We start from the raw sequence: 22,311 nt of genomic DNA, 5'->3' as shown, positions 1-22,311 counted from the left end.
TGCCCCTGAGCAGGTGCAGAGTCCCTTTTCACCACCTCTGAGCTGCCCCAGAGAATCCTCACACCTTCACATAAGAGGGTGGCAATTCTAATCGAACTCTCCCCATCTATTCCAGTGCCCATTAGAACCAACATAAAAAAGCAAAGGCAACCCACCTCAATTTCTGACCCCTCCTCCAAGATTATGGGCGGGTGGGGAGAAACCCGTTTCTGAGATTCTGGATCCTTCGAAATGGAGGAAACCACCTTGCGGAAGGATTCCTACAAGAAGAGCTTGGCAAGGGATGCTCTGCAAAACGCTAATCTCTTCCTCCTCCTCCATCTCCCGAGGCTTAGTATGACCCAGAGGTCACTGGATCCCTCAGCCCCAGAATGACTATGGGCATGTACAGAGTGTTGTGTACCTGTTTATTGAATGAAAACTATAGTCCTAAGAAGCAGAACTGTGCAAGATTTCAAATTACACAGCACTGTTGGTCTGGCGTAGATTCAGAACATGAAAGAAAGGTGTGCCCCCCCCCCCATGGAGCAAAATTGGATAGTTAGAGCTGGGAACATTTTCTAACCATTTTGACACTCTTCTTACAACATGCATAGAATCATAGAATTACGGAGTTGGCCAAGGGGCATCTAGTCTAGCCCTGTTCAATGCAGGAATCCCAAGACAGAGACAGAGCTTGGTCTTCACTTTGGGACATGGTCTTCAGCTGGAAATTGGTCTAAGGTTCAGTCTCCCTCACCTCCAGGGAGGGCCGGGAGAGAAATCTCACCTGAAATCATAGAATCTTACGAGTTGGAAGAGACCCCAAGGGCCATCCAGTCCAACCCCCTGCCAACCAGGAAACACCATCAAAGCATTCCTGACAGATGGCTGTCAAGCCTCCGCTTCAAGACCTCCAAAGAAGGAGACTCCACCACACTCCTTGGCAGCAAATTCCACTGTCCAACAGCTCACTGTCAGGAAGTTCTTCCTAATGTTTAGGTGGAATCTTCTTTCTTGTAGTTTGAATCCATTGCCCGTGTCCGCTTCTCTGGAGCAGCAGAAAACAACCTTTCTCCCTCCTCTATATGACATCCTTTTATATATTTGAACGTGGCTATCATACACCCCTTAACCTTCTCTTCTCCAGGCTAAACATACCCAGCTCCCTAAGCCGTTCCAAGCCGTGGAGGTTTTTAAGCAGAGGTTGGATGGCCATCTGTCATGAACGCTTTAGCTGAGATTCCTGCATTGCAAGACAATGGACTTGGCGACCCTTGGGGTCCCTTCCAACTCTTAAGATTCTATGATTCTAGGCTCAATGTTGTTAGATTCACCCCCCCCCTGAGCTATCATCAGCCACACCCTGTTCTGCATCAGTTGCTAGAACATGGGCAAGGTTTTCTGCTGATGAAAACTCTCCCAGGAGGCAGGCTGGTGCTGATGGGAGTTGTAGTCCAAATAAGCTGGATGGTTCCATTTTAGCAAAGGTTGTGTATATGTGTGTGGGGGGGGGGGTTCTGAAAGCAGGAAACAAAATGGGAGGAAGGGTGCAAAAGTCCTGATGCCAAGGGCCGTGGAGAGAGATTAGCAGCACCCGAAAGACCCCTGCTCCCTTGTATTCAAGCTAATTTAACTAAAGACTCAGTTCGGTGATTTATGTCCCGCTTGTGGGCTTTCTAAATACAAGGTGGCAGTTGGGGTTCAGGATGTTGTACTAGACAGATAGAATCATAGAATCATAGAGTTGGAAGAGACCCCAAGGGCCATCCAGTCCAACCCCCTGCCAAGCAGGAAACACCATCAAAGCATTCCTGACAGGTGGCTGTCAAGCCTCTGCTTAAAGACCTCCAAAGAAGGAGACTCCAAAGAAGGAGATCTATGAGCATCAGCCTGGTGCTTTTATGTAGATAGAACTTTGCAAATAAACCTTAGGAAAAGAGATCTCTGCCCCCATGGAGCTTACATATTTTGAGAAAAACAACAACAAAAACAAATGCGAGAGGCAGAATGGGAGCAAAAGGTAACAAGGGCTTCTATTTGGTTGGAGAAGACAACATCCAAGGATGTCTTGCCCTTAATGTTCAGCTCTGCTCATTCCAGCTTGCCCACGCCCACGATCACTCAATCAATCTTTTCTTGATCAGTTTGATTAAACCCAAATTCAATAGGATTCATGATTCAGGTCGCCATGACATGGAGCTGTAAGCCAAATCTTGCTGTTTGATTTCCAGACCTTGGAACCCAATGTTCACTGTTGTGGTTTTGTGCAAAAACGCTTTCCTTCCCATAAGACAGCAGCAGGGTGGAAGACTGTTGCGGGAAGTCAAGGTCTTTGCCTGCAGAGAATCAGAGCCCTCATTCATCACTGATGAGTGATTAAACCAAAGTGGGCACCACCTGTGGATCCCTCAGTCAGGAGGGAACTTTCAACTATGGGAGTGCCGGATCACCTCATTTGTCTCCTGAGAAATCTCTATGTGGGACAAGAAGCTACAGTTAGAACTGGATATGGAACAACTGATTGGTTCAAAATTGGGAAAGGAGTACGACAAGGCTGTATATTGTCTCCCTGCTTATTTAACTTATATGCAGAATTCATCATGCGAAAGGCTGGGCTGGATGAATCCCAAACCGGAATTAAGATTGCCGGAAAAAATATCAACAACCTCAGATATGCTGATGATACTACCTTGATGGCAGAAAGTGAGGAGGAATTAAAGAACCTTTTAATGAGGGTGAAAGAGGAGAGCGCAAAATATGGTCTGAAGCTCAACATCAAAAAAAACTAAGATCATGGCCACTGATCCCATCACCTCCTGGCAAATAGAAGGGGAAGAAATGGAGGAAGTGAGAGATTTTACTTTCTTGGGTTCCATGATCACTGCAGATGGTGACAGCAGTCACGAAATTAGAAGACGCCTGCTTCTTGGGGAAAAGCAATGACAAACCTAGACAGCATCTTAAAAAGCAAAGACATCACCTTGCCGACAAAGGTCCGTATTGTTAAAGCTATGGTTTTCCCAGTAGTAATGTACGGAAGTGAGAGCTGGACTATAAAGAAGGCTGATCGCCGAAGAATTGATGCTTTTGAATTATGGTGCTGGAGGAGACTCTTGAGAGTCCCATGGACTGCAAGAAGATCAAACCTATCCATTCTCAAAGAAATCAGCCCTGAGTGCTCACTAGAAGGACAGATCCTGAAGTTGAGGCTCCAGTACTTTGGCCACCTCATGAGAAGAGAAGACTCCCTAGAAAAGACCCTGATGTTGGGAAAGATGGAGGGCACAAGGAGAAGGGGACGACAGAGGATGAGATGGTTGTACAGTGTTCTCGAAGCTACTAAGATGAGTTTGGCCAAACTGTGAGAGGCAGTGAAGGATAGGCGTGCCTGGCGTGCTCTGGTCCATGGGGTCACGAAGAGTCGGACACGACTGAACGACTGAACAACAACAATCATCAGGTGAGGCCAGTCTCCTAACTGCAGGTGTAATTGCTTGAAAATCTTCCCTGCTACCCTTCCCAGGTGGGAGCGAGAAGAAACTCTCTGTACACAGATTGAAGATTAAGATTACCGGTAAACGATGGTACAGAGCTATATATATAAAAATATATAACTGTGTTTTATTAGGATCATTGCTATTGTGGTTGTTACTATTTTATTTCTTCTCTCTTTCCTGCTTTCTTTCCATATAGTCCTGTATTATTTCTTTCCAGATTAGTTTGTTTCTTATTGTAGAATATGTTGGAAAGCCTTTAATAAAAATGATTATTGCAAAAATCTTCCCCTGCTTAATCAATGGCAAGAATTACGACCATTCACGAGTTGCAATGTCCCCAGTTTATCCTTACACACCTCTGCAGCTAGATTGTGTTGATAACAACTGGAGACCTGTCTTGCACAGGAAGGTTGAAATACTTTTTTTTTTTAGTGTGCATGTTGTTTTTTGGGGGGAGGGGGGTAGGGGGAAGTGATTTCCACACGTTTACAATACAGCACTGGAAAAAATTGGTGGGTGGATTAAAATGTGCTTCAGAAAATGCACTTCTGCTCGCAGGTAACACAATATGTTGCGAGGTGAAAGAAATTGCCAGAAATCGCCTTTTATTGGTGCAACATTCACAGCATACACTGCAAGCACTGGGATGCCACTTAAAACAGTCAAGGCACACACCTGCCAAGAATCCTGGGAGCTGTAGTTTGTTAAGGGTGCTGGAAGTGTTTATGAGACACCCCCCCCACTATTCCCCTCCCAGAACTACAACTCCCAGAGTTCCGTGTGAAAAGGGACTGATGGTTAAACCACTCTGAGGACAGGAAGCTCTGGGAAGGGAATAGGGGCCTTAAAAACTGCACTTCCCAAGATTCTTCGGGGAAAGCCATGATGGTTTTAAGTGGTATCACACCTTAAATACATGGTGTGAATGTGGCCGGGTCAGGCAATTGCATTTAGCGGTGTGTGCTGTCTGGGAGCAAACTTTACCCTGGAGAGGGATTGAACCTGGGACTGTTTGTTTTTGCATGGAAAGTATGAGCTCCGACACCGAGTCTCCCCATATCCCCTGTCAATGCATGTGGAAACAAGTTTTGCAGAGAGATTCATAGCATCGTAGAACTGTAGAGTTCGAAGGGACTCCAGGTTTGATCTAGTCCAAGGGTAGGAAACCTAAGGCCTGGGGCCGAATGCGGCCCAATCGCCTTCTAAATCCGGCCCGCGGACGGTCCCGGAATCAGCATGTGTTTACATGAACAGAATGTGTCCTTTTATTTAAAATTTTGTGGGGCATAGGAATTCGTTCTTTTTTTCTTCAAAATATAGTCCGGCCCACCACATGGTCTGAGGGATGGTGGACTGGCCCCCTGCTGAAAAAGGTTGCTGACCCCTGATCCTAGTCCAATCCCCTACAATGCAGAAACTCAGCTAAAGCATCCTGACAGATTGGCCATAAAATATCTAGTTAAAAACCTGCAAGGAAGGAGAGTCCACCACCTCCCAAGGGAGACTGTCAAACGCCATTACTGTTAAAAGTTCTCATTCTGCATTGTTGTTGTTGTTGTTGTTCAGTCGTATCCGACTCCTCGTGACCCCATGGACCAGAGCACGCCAGGCACGCCTATCCTTCACTGCCTCCCGCAGTTTGGCCAAACTCATGTTAGTAGCTTTGAGAACACTGTCCAGCCATCTCGTCCTCTGTCGTCCCCTTCTCCTTGTGCCCTCCATCTTCCCAACATCAGGGTCTTTTCCAGGGAGTCTTCTCTTCTCATGAGGTGGCCAAAGTACTGGAGCCTCAACTTCAGGATCTGTCCTTCCAGTGAGCACTCAGGGCTGATTTCCTTCAGAATGGATAGGTTTGATGTTCTTGCAGTCCATGGGACTCTCAAGAGTCTCCTCCAGCACCATAATTCAAAAGCATCAATTCTTCAGCGATCAGTCTTCTTGATGGTCCAGCTCTCACTTCCGTACATTACTACTGGGAAACCACAGCTTTAACTATACGGACCTTTGTCGGCAAGGTGATGTCTTTGCTTTTAAGATGCTGTCTAGGTTTGTCATTGCTTTTCCTCTGCATTACGGATTCTGCATTATGGATGGGTATTTAAATACCATATGATATTCATTGAAGCATGATTGTAATTTTGTATAATGGTTTACTGTTTTTAGTTCATTCCACAACTCTGTCATACTGTTTTTAAATTTTTTTAAAAAACGAGTTTCTACCTTGAGCCCTAGGAAGGGGTAAGTGATACAGGCAGATTACATAACAAGGCAGACAAATTTGTTAACTAATTGGCCAGGCTTGTTTGGCTACCAAGCCCATTATGTCACCAGGGGGGCTTACCCTTTATCGGGAGTGACTGTTCAACTCCTGGGGCTCCTATTTATCAAAGGTGCAACATCTAATCCATTTAGCTAGTGAATTACCGTATTTTCGCTCCATAGGACGCTCCGGACCATAGGGCGCACCTCATTTTTAGAGGAGGAAACAAGAAAAAAAATATTTTTCTGGTTTTCCTCCTCTAAAAGCCCTGTTTTGTTTTGTTTTTTTTGTTTGGTTTTTGAGGATCAGCTAAAGTTTTGCAGCTTTTTTTGCAAAGGGAAAAGCCCTGGGGTTTTGGGGTGTTTTTTTTTGAGGATCAGCTAAAGGTTTTGCTGCTGATTTTTGCAGAAGGCAAAAGGCCTTTTTTGAGAATCAGCTAAAAGTTTTGCAGCTTTTTTTGCAAAGGGAAAAGCCCTAGGGGTTTTTTTTGTTTTTGTTTTTGTTTTGAGGATCAGCTAAAGGTTTTGGCAGCTTTTTTTGCAAAGGGGGAAAAGCAAAGAGAAAAGCCCCATTTTTATGGGGTTTAACTCACATTTCTGAAAATCTTAAGGAAAGGGAGCCATTTCTACTGTTTTCCAGACAGATATCTAATCAGCCAGTCACATGTCCTGGGGAAACAAACAACCTCCCTCTGCAGCACATTCACAAAAGAGGGCGGGGCTGAAAGGGAGCCGGGACTCGTATCTCTCTCCCCGATCTCCTGCTGATCAGCTGCTGAGAGGGGTCCTTTCAACACTCCCTTTTCTCTTTGTAAAATAAAAAGCACAATCTGCTTTGGCCCCTGGGCAATTCAGCTCCAGGGACCACCATTCGCTCCATAAGACGCACAGGTATTTCCCCTTACTTTTTAGGAGGAAAAAAGTGCGTCTTATGGAGGCAAAAAATACGGTAATCAACTAGAAAACTTTTGTTGATTGAATGATCTTAACCGCGAAGCTGAAAGCTTGGATTCTAGTGTGTCTGAAGGCAGTGCGGAATGAAGGTGACACTTCCCTTTGGAAATTCAGGGGTGGATCTGAATATGGCCTCACCTTCTCTCTCTCATTTCTTTGCACAATCACAGAAGGATATTTTAGCAGTCCCTAAATTGATGGCCATTTCAATGTCAGTTGAAATCTGTTGACCTGCTGATGGCTCCCGTTTTGCTCTGAAGCAGGGATGGTCAAACTTTAACGGCTGGAGGGCCACAGTGCCTCATGGGGGCCACATTGAGCGTTCGATGGGGCCAGAGGCAGAAAGTAGGCAGAGCAACGGAAGCAACTCTCTTCTGTCTTGTACTATAGGTTGCATGGAAAAATACACGTCTAACAAACACACAACCAACTTGCCTCTATATTTCACCCAGGCAGGCGAGAGGTATTATCTCAGTTCAAGGACACATCATAGAATTGGAAGGGACCCTGAGGGTCATCTAGTCCAACCCCCTGCAATGCAGGAATATTTCTGCCCAACATGGACCCTCGAACCTATGACCCTGAGATTAAGAGTCTCTTGCTGTACCGACTGAGCTGCTGTCAGGCCAAAGCACAAGGGGAAGCAGCAGAACAGGAGCAGAGAGGGGCATTGCATTGAGAGAGGCTGTGTGGCCTCTCCTTTCCCTACATATGGGCTCAAGGCCTCAAGCTCCCCTTTTCTGCTTTAAAGGGCTAATTTCACATGCTTCTTCCAAACGCCTTGGGCTTCACCCACATCTTGCCAAACTGATGCCCTTCAGTTATTTGGACTACCATTCCCATCGCGGCTGGGCTGGCGGGAGTTGTAGTGGCAGGCACCAGGTTGGCAAAGACTTGGCTTAATGGTGAATCCTTAACCCTCGAGTACCAGAGCTTCAACATCCAATGCTTGCTTAAAAGTGAGCTGTGCTGCCGAAGAATTCATGCTTTTGAATTATGGTGCTGGAGGAGACTCTTGCAAGATCAAACCTATCCATTCTTAAAGAAATCAGCCCTGAGTGCTCACTAGAAGGACTGATCCTGAAGTTGAGGCTCCAGTACTTTGGCCACCTCATGAGAAGAGAAGACTCCCTAGAAAAGACCCTGATGTTGGGAAAGATGGAGGGCACAAGGAGAAGGGGACGACAGAAGATGAGATGGTTGGACAGTGTTCTCGAAGCAACTGGCATGAGTTTGGCCAAACTGCGAGAGGCAGTGAAGGATAGGCTTGCCTGGCGTGCTCTGGTCCATGGGGTCACGAAGAGTCGGACACGACTGAACAACTGAACAACAACAGAGCTGGAAGGACTCTAAGGGGATCTGTCAGTCCAACCAGCTGCAATGCAGGAATATGCAGCTTTCCCATATGGGGATCGAACCTGCAACCTTGGCCTTATCAGCACCATAGTCTAACCAATGGAGCTATCTAGGCAATGCACCTTTCTGACGTGCTGAAAAGGTATGCAGATTAAAAACAAATAAAATTACTTTTGGTACAAGCTTTTAAAAATTGATGGTGTCAAGCACTGGCCTAGAAAGGTGTGAGAGAGAGCGTGGTGGCAAAAGCTGATGGGAGTTCCAAACATCTGGAGCGCACCAGCTGTAGAAGCCACAGCAGGGATTATTTTGATTCCTAGGAACCTTGGGGATCCCTGGGTATGCAGGACCGGCCGCTTGAGAGGGAAGCAGCAGATAGGAAACGGGGATGAGCATGGGATGTAAGGGAGGAAAGCATTTTAACAGCTGGAATTGGTTGGTTAGAGCACAAGACACTGATCTCGGGGTCAGGAGTTGCACGTTGGGCAAAAGATTCCTACATCGCAGGGAGTTGGGACTTCATGATCCTCGTAGTCCCTTCCAACTCCGCAATGCTATGATCTCATGAGCCAAAGCGAAAGAGCAGACTGTACTCATGCGTGTGCAGGAATTACGGGTAATATGGTGATCTTCCGATCTTTTCCAGACCAGCCACAGGCTTCTTAACACACCCTATTCGCTCGATCTGTTGGTCTCACACCTGATTTTCCACCGAGATTGGCGCTCCCCTTTGTTAAAATAATTGCATTTTGCGTGTGAAGCTTCGCAGACACCAAAACAGAGATCAAAGTGTAGACGGGGGGAAAGATTTTATTTTATTTAATTTTTTCAAAAAAAAAAAACCACACACACCAAATTCCATTAGAGAAGGCCCAAAGCTTCATTCATTCTTCGGAAGGCTTGCAAGGAGCCTGAAACCCACAACTACCCAAACTGCCATCTGGAGTTAGCAACCAAGGCTGAAGGGAGGCTTTGGATTCACGCATTAATAGGCAGCGATGCAGTTTCACTAGCAGTGATTCATTGCCTGCACCCAAAGCCTGGTGCTCTTTTGAAGTGTGCCAACAAACCTAAGGAATGCAGGGTTTTGTTTGTTTTTGTTTTTTTGCAAACCACAAATTAACAGATACCCCACCCCGTCCAATCTCTGCAGGGCCATTTCTTTGGGGCTCTGTTACAGAGGCCGCCTGGGTCAGCCATCACATCATTTCCCCGAAGCCTGGCAGGGCGATTGGTTTCTGCCAACGTGGCAGCAAATGAGTCTATGGGGTCCTATATCATGGCGAGTCCTTACGCAAGCTGGAAAAGCCAACCCAAGCATCATAAATCAAGGCATTTCATAATTAAGAGAAAAGGCTGGGAGGAGGGTTGAAGCGCAAGAAAACACACAATCTGACTATGCTCTGTAGTGATGGCGGGTGTTGAGAATCACCTTTCTCTAACCCGGTGTCCTCCTGAACTACAAATCCCATCCGACCCTGCTGGCACTGCCATGTCACATGCTGTGCTGATGGACATTATAGTCCCAAACATTTGAAGGGCACAAAGTTGGGGCACCAATGCCCTGGCAGAGCCCATTGGCGATGGCTGCCTTGGGGCTCCCTTTAAAAAAAGATTGTTCACTGAGAAGGCAGGCGACCCCCTGCAGCACCTGTTTCAATCCCATCACTTATCTGACAACATGTGGAAATGAAGGTACCACAGATGCTCTTTCCCAAGAGTTTTTTGTTAATTCATTCAATTCACCGAAATTCCCCCTCCATTAAAAAAAAAAAAAAAGTGGATTCTGGACCAACTGGGTTGAAGGCTTGATGATTCGGTTCTTAAGTTATCAAGCGAGCCAGGAATAAAATCAGGACTGAGAAGAAACAGTCCTCCTCTGACTTTAACCATCTTGTTTGGAGGGTGAATCGAAGGTCCTCTTCCTTTTGGTGATTTTGTGTGTGTGTTGGGGGTTGGAAGGAACTATGAATACAAGCCCAGGATTGCTTCAGAAAATAAAGGGGGGTCCAGATGTCCCTCCTTTGTGCCGAACGAACCTGAGAGGGTGAGGGGTTAACACACCCCCACCTGCCGAAAGTTCAAGGTGGCTGTGCGAGGCAGCAGAAGGGGGTGGGCAGTATGTGGCTTCATGAGATCTCTGACGTGTTCCTTCAATGCATGGTGTGTGTTTGTGCATGTGTGAGAAAGAGGGAGAGATAATCTCCCTACTTCTATGTATGAATGTGGGCACATTTGGACACCTGGCTAATGCATTAGGGCAACCAAAAACCAACAATTCAACCAGGTCAGCAGTCTGCAGAGTGTATTAACTGTTAACTGGATAGTTTCTCCTTCCTCCTCCTCCTCTTCTTCTTCTTCAATTTTTTGACATCTGCCACTGCATCCCTGTCTAGCTTTTTGCCCTTGTTCTTTCTCTTTCCTCTTGGCTCTTCTGAGCCATCGCTTTCTGCATCGGAAGTTCCTGAGCCACAACTTCCTTTCTCTTGGGCGCCATTTTGAGATTCCTTGCAACTAAGGCTGCCACCGTCAGGACTGGAGTGCTTAGATTTCTTCTTCTTCTTCCTCTTCTTCTGCTTCTTCTGGGTGTTGAGCTTCTCCACTTCTTCACTTGAGCCAAGATCCCTGGGGCATTTTGCCTCTGGTCCTTCAAGGCCACCCTCATTTTCAGTCCAACCGTGCTTGGGGTACTTCCTCTTCATGGGCTGGGCTACCAAACGCTCCGACTCCTCAGCCATCGCTGGAGGAGACTCAGCTGTCCTGAAGTCAACCTCACGCTGGGCTTTCTTCAGCGTGGCCATGCGCTTGGCAAAATACTCCTGCACGGTAAGGGCACTGGTTACGGTGTTGCCAGAGTCCACTTCGCCCAATGGGTCCTCCTCCTCTTTCTGGTCCTCCTTTGGAGATTCTGTGCCAGCAGCAGCAGCAGCAGCAGCAGCAGCCTGCAAAGTGAAAGGGGAGAGAGAGCAAGTCAGTGAGCCAAACTGCCTTCCAACGGTTGAGGGAGTTGGGTATTGTTCAGCCTGGAGAAGAGAAGGCCGAGATATGATATGACAGCCATCTTCACCTTTTAATGAGGGTGAAAGAGGAAAGTGCAAAATATGGTCTGAAGCTCAACATCAAAAAAACTAAGATCATGGCCACTGGTCCCATCACCTCCTGGCAAATAGAAGGGGAGGAAATGGAGACAGTGAGAGATTTCACTTTCTTGGGTTCCATGATCACTGCAGATGGTGACAGCAGTCACGAAATTAGAAGACGCCTGCTTCTTGGGAGAAAAGCAATGACAAACCTAGACAGCATCTTAAAATGCAAAGACATCACCTTGCCGACAAAGGTCCGTATAGTTAAAGCTATGGTTTTCCCAGTAGTAATGTATGGAAGTGAGAGCTGGACCATAAAGAAGGCTGATCGCCGAAGAATTGATGCTTTTGAATTCTGGTGCTGGAGGAGACTCTTGAGAGTCCCATGGACTGCAAGAAGATCAAACCTATCCATTCTCAAGGAAATCGGCCCTGAGTGCTCACTAGAAGGACAGATCCTGAAGTTGAGGCTCCAGTACTTTGGCCACCTCATGAGAAGAGAAGACTCCCTAGAAAAGACCCTGATGTTGGGAAAGATGGAGGGCACAAGGAGAAGGAGGACGACAGAGGATGAGATGGTTGGACAGTGTTCTCGAAGCTACTAACATGGGTTTGGCCAAACTGCGGGAGGCAGTGAAGGATAGGCGTGCCTGGCGTGCTCTGGTCCATGGGGTCACGAAGAGTCGGACACGACTGAACGACTGAACAACAACAAAGCCATCTTCATGGATCTTAAGGGCTGTCGCATGGAAGACGCTTGTTTTCTGCTGCTCAAGATGGTAGGACCTGAACCAATGGATTCGATTTACAAGAAAGGAGATTCCGACCCAACACCAGGAAGAACTTTCTGACAGAGCTGTTCTACGGTGGAACAGACACCCACAGGAGGTGGTGGACTCTCTTTCCTTGGAGGTTTCAAAGCAGAGGTTGGGGGGGGGGCATCTGTCACGGATGCTTTAGACGAGATTCCTGCATTGCAGGGGGTTGGACTGGATGACCCTTGGTGTACCTTTTAACTCTACAATTCTTTAAGTCTAGTAAGCATCATATAAACCTTCCTTAATGATTATCCTCTGCATAAAACCTTCCCAGAGGTTTACATAATAAAAGTACTTTCTCAGTTCAGCAGGTTGCTTAGCCTAAATCCAAGATGGCAGACTTACTGCTCCAGTAAAATACCAACGTAAAAAGACTGGGGCAGTGTTTTTTCAACCACTGTTCCGCGGCACACTAGTGTGCCGCGAGATGTTGCCTGGTGTGCCGTGGGAAAAATTGAAAAATTACTTTATATATAGTCAATATAGGCACAGAGTTAAAATTTTTAACATTTTCTAATGGTGGTGTGCCTCGTGATTTTTTTCATGAAACAAGTGTGCCTTTGCCCAAAAAAGGTTGAAAAACACTGGACTGGGGAGAGCAGAGGGAGGTCATGGTGAACAATGATTTGGAACTGAGATAAGAAATCAGTTTAATACTACATCCACATGATATCATTGACTTATGAGGAATGGCTGAGGGATTTGGGGATGTTAACCTGGGTAAGAAGAGACTGAGAGGCGATATGATAGATATGTGCAAATATCTGAAGGGCTGTCACATGGAAAAGGGAACAAGCTTCTTTTCTCCTGCTCTGGAGGGACTCTCTTTCATTGGAAAAAGGATTCGCTGACAGATGGTCCACCCAACCTCTCTTTAAAAACATCCAGTGAAGGACACCTATGATAGCCATGTTCAAATATATAAAAGGATGTCATATAGAGAAGGGAGAAAGGTTGTTTTCTGCTGCTCCAGAGAAGCGGACACGGGGCAATGGATTCAAACTACAAGAAAGAAGATTCCACCTAAACATTAGGAAGAACTTCCTGACAGTGAGAGCTGTTCAGCAGTGGAATTTGCTACCAAGGAGTGTGGTGGAGTCTCCTTCTTTGGAGGTCTTTAAGCAGAGGCTTGACAGCCATCTGTCAGGAATGCTTTGATGGTGTTTCCTGCTTGGCAGGGGGTTGGACTGGATGGCCCTTGGGGTCTCTTCCAACTCTAGGATTCTATGATTCTATGACACCTTCCGAGGGAATCCGTTCCACTGCTGAGCAGCTCTGACTGCCAGAAAGTTTTTCAAAATAAAAAAATTCCTACCAGTAGCACCTTAGAGACCAACTAAGTTTGTTATTGGTATGAGCTTTCGTGTACATGCACACTTCTTCAGATACACATGTACAAGTGTGCATCTACACGAAAGCTCATACCAATAACAAACTTAGTTGGTCTCTTAAGGTGCTACTGGAAGGAATTTTTTTATTTTTATTTTGTTTCGACTACGGCAGACCAACACGGCTACCTACCTATAACTAGAAAGTTTTTCCTAATGATTAGTCAGAATCTCCTTTCTTGCCATCTGAGTCCATCGGTTCGGGGTGTACTCATGGGAGCAGCAGAAAACAAGATTGCTCCTCCGTGTTCCATCTCGTAAAAGAATTGCTCTGCCTTCGCCAACCTGATGCCCTTCAGATCTTTTGGACTACAACTCCCATCAGGCTCAGCCCAAAACATCTGGAAGGCACCAAGTTAGTGAAGGCTTGCAAGAGGCTTTTGTTTCACGGAGGAAAGTCCTGTGAACACAAATACGCCTAAGAGTTGGACACAGGCCAGCCCAGGGACCAAGGGAATCTTTTCTTTTCTTTTTTCTAAAGGAGAATATGAGCCAGAGTTTTTTTTTTTTTTAAGTGCCCCAAGAAACACTCCTGGAATCTCAAGTGCAATGTTATTTTTGTCGCACTGGGCTGAAGCCTTTGGAGCGGAGATCTAGAAGAAAACTGTTTCCCTGCTTTGCTCCTAACTAAGCAAATCTGCATATTCTCCCTCATTAGAACACTAATTCCCAAGTCCGGTGCCAGGAGGGCAGACGACTGCATACCCCGCCAGACGTGAATGTGGAAAACAATATATATGAAAATTGCATTTGACAGAGCAGGGGGTTGGCTTAATTTCAAAGGAAACTAATAAATTTATACAGTGAGGAGATAATACATGTATTTACTGGGCAGATGTGCCATTGAGAGTACATGTGGGGAGGGAGAAGAGGCATGGATGGTCACCAGCTTGGATGGATTTAAAAGAGGCTTAGACAAATTCATGGGGGATACTAGCTACAACATCTGTGCGCTACCTCAGTTGTCGGAGCATTGCGGGGGGTTGGGCTAGATGACCCACTGGGTCCCTTCCTGCTCGACCACTCCATGATTCAATTATCTATGAATACCAGTTGCTGGGAATCACAAGCAGGGAGAGCAATGAAGCACCCGGGTCCTGCTCATGGCCTTCTGGTTGGCCGTTGTGAGAACAGCATGCTGGGCGAGATGTGGTCCCCTTTGGCCTGATCCTGGTACAGGAACGTTCTGAGGTTCTGAAAGTTGATGCCTTAAAGTCACCACAATTTAGGAAGGGTGTTGACAAGCTGGAACAGGTGCAAAGGAGGGCAACCAAGATGATCAAGGGTCTGGAAACCAAGCCTTATGAGGAATGGTTGAGGGAGCTGGGTATGCTTAGGAGGAGACTGAGAGGAGATATAAAATAAAAAAAATCATTCCACTAGCACCTTAAAGGTAAAGGTAAAGGGACCTCGGACCGTTAGGTCCAGTCGCAGACAACTCTGGGGTTGCGCCGCTCATCCCACTTTACTGGCTGAGGGAGTCGGCGTACAGCTTATAGAATCATAGAATCATAGAGTTGGAAGAGACCACAAGGGCCATCCAGTCCAACCCCCTGCCAAGCAGGAAACACCATCAAAGCATTCCTGACAAGTGGCTGTCAAGCCTCCGCTTAAAGACCTCCAAAGAAGGAGCTTCTGGGTCATGTGGCCAGCATGACTAAGCCTCATCTGGCAAAGCCAGAGCAGCGCACAGAAACGCTGTTTACCTTCCCGCTGGAGCGGTACCTATTTATCTACTTGCACTTTGACGTGCTTTCGAACTGCTAGGTTGGCAGGAGCAGGAACTGAGCAATGGGAGCTCACCTCGTCACGGGGATTCGAACCACCAACCTTCTGATCGGCAAGCCCTAGGCTCTGTGGTTTAGAGCACAGCGCCACCTGTTGACGACTGTTACCACACCGTTACAGGTAGGTAGCCGTGTTGGTCTGCCATAGTCAATTTTTTTAAAAAACCACCCCTATCAGCCAATCACCCATTCCCACCACCCTTCTGAGTAATACCCCTCCCCACCCTCTCACTATATATAAGGGTCTGGTGACTTCTGTTTCAGTGTATCTGAAGAAGTGTGCATGCACACAAAAGTTCAGACCGATGACAAACTTAGTTGGTCTCTAAGGTGCTACTGGAAGGAATTTTTTAAATTTTGTTTCAACTATGGCAGACCAACACGGCTACCTACCTGTGACAGGAGATATGATAGCCATCTTCAAATCGTCACACGGAACATGGAGCAAGCTTGTTTTCTCCTGCTCTCGAACCAATGGCTTCGGGTTACAAGAAAGGAGATCCTGACTAAACATTAGGGAGAACTTTCTGACAGTAAGAGCTGTTCAGCAGTGGAATGGGCTGCCACAGATGGAGGTTTTTCAGCAGAGGTTGGGGGTGGCCATTGGTCAGGGATTCTTTAGCTGCGATTCCTGCACTGCAGGGGTTGGACTAGATTACTCTTGGAGGTCCCTTCGAACTCTACAACCCTATGATTTTATGAAAGGCTCCCTCCCCCAGTCTTACCCCTCCCTTCCTTCTCCTTCTGACCGCATACCAGTTCCGACGCCACACTTTACACGGTGACAAATGTCTCCGCCAACCGTTTGCCAACTTCAGAAGATCGCTCCCTCCACAGACCGCTCTGACACACGCAAGCAAGCTGTACAAGCCGAGATGCATTTTCAAAGCCGCCTTTGCAAATCCGGCCAGAGACACATTAATTACCATTAAGGAGGTGCGCGGAGCAAAGTTTTTGACAGGAACACAGGGCTTTTAACTCCCTACGAGTCAATGCCAGACCTGGGCTGGCCTGGCCACCGACTGGAGCTCAGATAAACCCGCGAGGGCTGGAAGAGAGGGAAGCCTGCCAGAGGCCCCTGTATCGAACAGGAATTTTAATAACCACGGGCCGCTGAGCATGAAGGCAGCGGGGCATGGAGACAGGTAAAGGCAGTGTCAGGCCCAAAACAAACTCGCACATTTGGTTTCGGGGACACTGGTGGAAGACCATTAATCACCTGGAAAAAGATGGGGAGGTGCCAGGAATGCCTCGCATGAAGGGTTCCCTGCAAGGGAGCCGTGGAAACCAGGCAGGTACAGCAAATGGCTATTTCCAAGCAAGCTGGCCAGGTGAGAATTGGCTGGTACCTGCTGGCGACGTTCACAGAACTGAAGAGCTGGAAGGGGTCCCAAGGGCCGTCTAGTCCAACCCCCTGCGATGCAGGAACCATGGCGAAAGAATCCCTGACAGATGGCCATCCAACATTTGCTTTGAAACCTCCAGAGGAGGAGAATCCACCGCCTTCCGAGGGAGTCCGTTCAACTGCCCAACGGCTCTTGCCGTCAGAGAGTTGCTGCGATGACAAAATGGCTGAGAACCTTGAGCTTCTTCTAGGAGGAAACTTCACCCGGGCAGCCTCAGGGTATTAGGTCTGGTTATGTGCTAATCCTTTGCTGTACTGCCTGTTGACTTATGATCTGATGATCATAGTAATTTCAAATCACTAGCAGTTTGCTGTGTAAAAAGTCCCTAAGTGACTATGCTTTCCTGCTTGGCAGGGGGTTGGACTGGATGGCCCTTGTGGTCTCTTCCAACTCTATGATTCTATGACTTACAAAGGGGTGCAGCAATAAAACTGCTTAGCACATTTGCAAAGCCAAGCAGGGATTGCTATGTTTTCAGGCTGCGTGCTGAGAATCCTGTATTGCCGGGGGAGGGGGGGGGCTGGACTAGATGACCCCCCAGGGTCCCTTTCAACTCTGCAATTCTGTAAGATTCCATGAAAAACATAAAGCGCGCGTGCGCGCGCACACACACATGTATGTATGTATGTATGTATGTATGTAAAACCCCAATAACATACACTATACCCAATGCTACAAAACCCACAGAATATGGTGGTTCTATATTGCTTTTGAATTCTGGTGCTGGAGGAGACTCTTGAGAGTCCCATGGACTGCAAGAAGATCAAACCTATCCATTCTCAAGGAAATCGGCCCTGAGTGCTCACTAGAAGGACAGATCCTGAAGTTGAGGCTCCAGTACTTTGGCCACCTCATGAGAAGAGAAGACTCCCTAGAAAAGACCCTGATGTTGGGAAAGATGGAGGGCACAAGGAGAAGGGGACGACAGAGGATGAGATGGTTGGACAGTGTTATCGAAGCGACTGGCATGAGTCTGACCAAACTGCGGGAGGCAGTGAAAGATAGGCGTGCCTGGTGTGCTCTGGTCCATGGGGTCACGAAGAGTCGGACACGACTGAACGACTGAACAACAACAACAACAACAACAACAATATTGCTTTATTGCACTTTGTCCTGAGATTGCGCATCAATGAAAGGTGGGCTAAAGAGACTGGATTACTACAATGCGCTCTACGTGGGGCTGCCCTTGAGGTTGATCCAGAAGCTGCAGATGGAGCAAAGCACGGCGGCATAACTGCTCACGGGGCCAGGATACGGCCAACACTCTACCCGCAGTTGAAAAAACTGCACTGGTTTCCCATCAGCTGCCAAAGCTAAGTCCAAGGCGTTAGTTTTGGTGTGCAAAGCCCTATACTGCTTGGGACCAGGATACCTGAAAGTTTCTCGCACCCTTTAGGTTCCCTTACGTACTCAGTCGTCCACTGTACTCTGCAGATACAATCTGATCAGGAGGTCCAGTCCACACAAGGTCAGAACCAGACTTTTAGGGTTGTGGCATCTGTCCTTTGTAATCCCCTCTCCTTAAGTCAGGGGTCAGCAAACTTTCTCAGCAGTGGGCCGGTCCACTGTCCCTCAAACCTTGGGGGGGCGGGCGGACTATATTCTGGGGGGGAGGGGGAAAATGAACGAATTCCTATGCCCCACAAATAACCCAGAGATGCATTTTAAATAAAATGACACATTCTACTCATGTAAAAACACACTGATTTCTGGAACGTCCATGGGCCGGATTTAGAAGGCGATTGGGCCGGATCCGGCCCCCGGGTCGTTTGCCTACCCATGCCTTAAGACTTAGACAGGTGCCATCTCTGTTATCTGAAGCCCTTTCTCTTCTCCAAAGCCTTCATTTTACACCTTTAGATGCCAGGCAAAAATGCTCCTCTTTAACCAGGCCTTTGGCTGATTTACATGCAATGCACTTTTAAAATCTGTTGGGAGATGGAAGATGAGGATAAATTTAAGTTGAAACCTTATGAACAACTCAAAGATAAGATAAATGACTGGTTACAGTATCATCAGATCAATGAAATGTTTAAGGCTGATAATAAAGTTGCTGGTTTTCAAGTAGAAAAATCTCAATTGGAAATAGAATTGTTGGGATACAAAGGTAAAAAAATTATCTAAGATGTATAATTTGTTGTTGGAGAGCCAGTGTGGTGTAGTGGTTAAGAGTGGTAGACTCGTTATCTGGGGAACCGGGTTCGTGTCTCCACTCCTCCACATGCAGCTGCTGGGTGACCTTGGGCTAGTCACACTTCTCTGAAGTCTCTCAGCCCCACTCACCTCACAGAGTGTTTGTTGTGGGGGAGGAAGGGAAAGGAGAATGTTAGCCGCTTTGAGACTCCTTCGGGTAGTGAAAAGCGGGATATCAAATCCAAAACTCTTCTTCTACGAAAGACGAGCAAGTGAAATCGGTAATGATTGATTGTGGGACACAATATTATGTTACAGGACTGGGAGAGGTTATGGAAAGTAGGATTTAAGTTTTCCACATGTACAGCGTTGAAAGAGAATATGATGAAAATGATGTACAGATGGTATTTGACCCCTGTTAAACTTGCAAAAATGCATCGGTTATCGGATGATAAGTGTTGCAAATGTAAGGAGAAAGAAGGAACTTTTTATCATATGTGGTGGACGTGCCCGAAAGTAAAAGAGTTCTGGGAAAAGATTTATAATGAGATGAAAAAAGTGTTGAAAGACACCTTTAAAAAAAAACAAACAAACAAAAAAAAAACCAGAAGCCTTTCTACTTGGGATAGTAGGGGGAGAAATTCCCAAGAAGGACATTACTTTCTTTCTGAATGCCACAACCGCAGTGAGGATTTTATTAGCTAAGAACTGGAAATCCCAAGATATACCTACTATACATCATTGGCAGATTAAGATGATGGACTTGATGGAACTTGCCAAAATGACTGGGAGGATCCGCAAACAGTCGGAAGAGATGGTGGAAGAACACTGGAAGAAATTTAAATCGTATTTGAAGAAATACTGCAATATTTAATGTACCTTAGGGAAGTTGTTTTAAGCTTTCGGTGTAGATTTTGAATTTAGTTTAAGATGTATGGTAATTGGATATATGATTATTTATATTCTCCCCCCCCCCTTTTATAGAACTGTCTTATAGAATGATAAGTAATGAAATTCAGAGGCGGGGGGGGGGGACCAGGGGAAGTCACCCAACAATGTTAACGAAGACTGTGATTGTATAAGAATCTTTGTGTGTTTTGTTCATTTATTATTTCTTTAACAATTGAATAAAAAAGTACTTAAAATCTGTTGGGAGGGGGTTTATTGGGTTGCTTTCATTTTGATTCTGATTGTGTATTTTGTGTTTTTTTATATTGTGATTTTATCTTGTGAACCACCTGAGACCTGCGGGTTTGGGTTTATATAAATAAATAAATAAATAAATAAATATGTTGAGATCTTTCGCTGACCGCATCTGTATCGGAATTGTTTTTAAGGAGTTTTAAATATGTCTTTATTATCATTCGTTATTTGCTGCCCTGGGCTCCTTTGCGAGGAAAGGCAGGGAATAAATTCAATCAGGAAAAAAATATATTTCAAATCATTAATTACTTACTACAGCTCCCCAAATGGAAAAAAAAATCAATTAATTAATTGCACTGCCTCCCCTGGGCAGCCTGCTCAAAGGAGTCTACACCGTGTGTCTCTGCACGAGTCACTGTTCTGGGCATGCCTCCTCTGAGGACACGTGAGCCCGATGTGCGTCTTGGCATTTGACAGCGAGCGAAGGTGACCCAATTACACCTAATGGCAGCGACGTGACAGAAAGTAGGAAGCCTCCTTTGCGAACGGGAGATTTGGCCAACATGAGACGCACGTTTTAAGAAATATTTCCTGACACGGAAGCTGTTTGGGATCCTAAAGACAGAGAAATATGCTGAGGCGTAAGCAACAGAGATGATGGCCAAAGACGCTTACGCACACCTGGAGCCAAGGATGGGAGGGCGTGTTTTATGACGAGGCAGAAGGATGAGGAGGCCTATCCCTTCCCTCCAAATATCACTTTTGTCTCGATCCACAGCCAAACGGATCAAGTCAAAGCATGACTGAGCACTCGGAAGGCTGAGGAATCTTCATCTTCCCCAAGGAGGATGAGTAATCTGTGAGCAACAGTGCAGAGTGAAAAAACAAACAAACAAAACCTAACAATTTTGAAATTTTAAGATTCGGAATGTCAAGGTAAAGTTTCGGATAACACACCCCTCAAAAAAGAAAAAGAAAACGGAACAGGAGGTCGTTCTGGTGAGGGATTAACAAAAAAGCCAAAGGAAACCCGTCCTTGTGAAATTTTAATCCCTGCAACAGGGCTGTTAAAATGAGGATTAAAATGAGGAATGGGAGAAAACCACCTTGAGCTCCTTGGTGGAAAAAAGGTAGTGTATAATTGCAATCAATCAATCAATCAATCAATCGTCTGTCCTCAAGAATGATTTGCCAAGTCTCAATTGAACTAGGGCCAACAATGGAGACTCAGTGGCGAGAGCCCTCTGCACATGCCTAAAGGCTACCATCCCATTGGCTGGTCTGCTAGCAAGACAAGCAAGGTGTTTCATGAATGGAGAGGGAGCAATGGCCTTTCTCAGTTTTCTCCAGCAGCAAATGGCAGCCTCCGATGAAGCCGTTGGGCAGCTGAGTGTTTCGATTTGCAAACTGCTCTGTCCAGAAGGTTTGGCCAAGTAGCCAGTGGGGATTTGGAAGGAAGAACGAAGGCTTGAGGAAATGGGGTGAATTAAAGGGAAAAAAGAAAGAAAAAAGAAATTTGCACTAACAGGCCCCCCAGCCGGGTGGATTAAGAATGGGGTGAAAGACGACGAGATCCAAACAAAAGAAGAACGGCAAGTTAAACTTATGGAATATGCAGAAATGGCGAAACTCACGGGAAGACTCCGAGACAATGACAACAGAGACTTTAAAAAAGATTGGGAACCGTTTATGCTGCATCTACAGAAACACTGTAAAGAAATGGAGTCATTTGCAGGATTTGAGTAAACACTTACGATTAAAAAAACAAATGTAAAGATTAAGAAACAACAACTTGGAAATTAATTAAGTGTAAGACATAATTGGAAAGAAAATATGGTATAAAATGATAAGAATATTAGAGCATTTAATTAAAAGATTAACAAAATAGGGGGAAACAAGTTCAGCAGAAGTAGTAAACATTTAATGAACCGGAAGGGGAAGTAGAGGGAAGTCATGGGGGGGGGATATTTGGATTCTTTTAGTATTTCTCTTTTATATGATAAATGTGTGGAATATTAAACTGTAAAACTAATTTTATTTATTTATTTTTTAAATAAAAAGAATGGGGTGTCAAAGGAGATGGCCAAGATAAGACTTTTGGAAAAAATGATGCCATCAGGAGCCTGGAAAAACCCTGAAGACGGAAAAGGATTCCAGCGGAGATTATAGGAGGAAGCTGTGTCAACAAGCGAAGGGCTTGGCTTCTGAGAGATGAGGAAACCATGTACTAGGCTTTTGAAATTGGGAATAACTGGCAACTCTGGGAACTTTGGTTTGTTACCCTCTGGGAAGGGCGGGGAAGGGAGACTGGAGAAAGGGAATTCGTTTGGTTATTTATTTAGGCAAAGGGGGAGGGGGAGATCAATGGGAATTGACGCAACATCTCTTAACTGCTGCCAGCGTTATTATTTGAGGAACGAGATCACCATCCTCGAGAGAATGGATAACTAAAATCAGGGACGTTGTATGTGTGGTTAAGCATAGGAAAGGCCACAAGATAATGCA

At 45.9% G+C, this 22,311-nt stretch overlaps 1 protein-coding gene across 2 annotated transcripts in view; it reads right to left on the bottom strand.

The window, feature by feature from the left end:
- Nucleotides 1–22,311, bottom strand: part of PINX1 (PIN2 (TERF1) interacting telomerase inhibitor 1) — a 65,211-nt gene that overhangs the window by 8,107 nt on the left and 34,793 nt on the right. Inside the window, exon 7 of one of the 2 annotated variants that reach the window (XM_033145161.1) lies at nt 20,617–20,663. The exons of the other annotated variant lie outside the window; for it this stretch is intronic. Coding sequence (XP_033001052.1) covers nt 20,637–20,663 — 27 coding nt within the window. The 3' untranslated portion in view covers nt 20,617–20,636. Of the gene's footprint in view, nt 1–20,616; nt 20,664–22,311 lie in introns of those variants that run through there. 2 annotated transcript variants of the gene reach the window in all.

Source organism: Lacerta agilis, chromosome 3 (assembly GCF_009819535.1).
Source record: "Lacerta agilis isolate rLacAgi1 chromosome 3, rLacAgi1.pri, whole genome shotgun sequence".
NCBI classification, from domain to species: domain Eukaryota; kingdom Metazoa; phylum Chordata; class Lepidosauria; order Squamata; family Lacertidae; genus Lacerta; species Lacerta agilis.
Note: the sequence above shows the minus strand (reverse complement) of the source record. Positions and strands in the feature narration are given on the sequence as shown.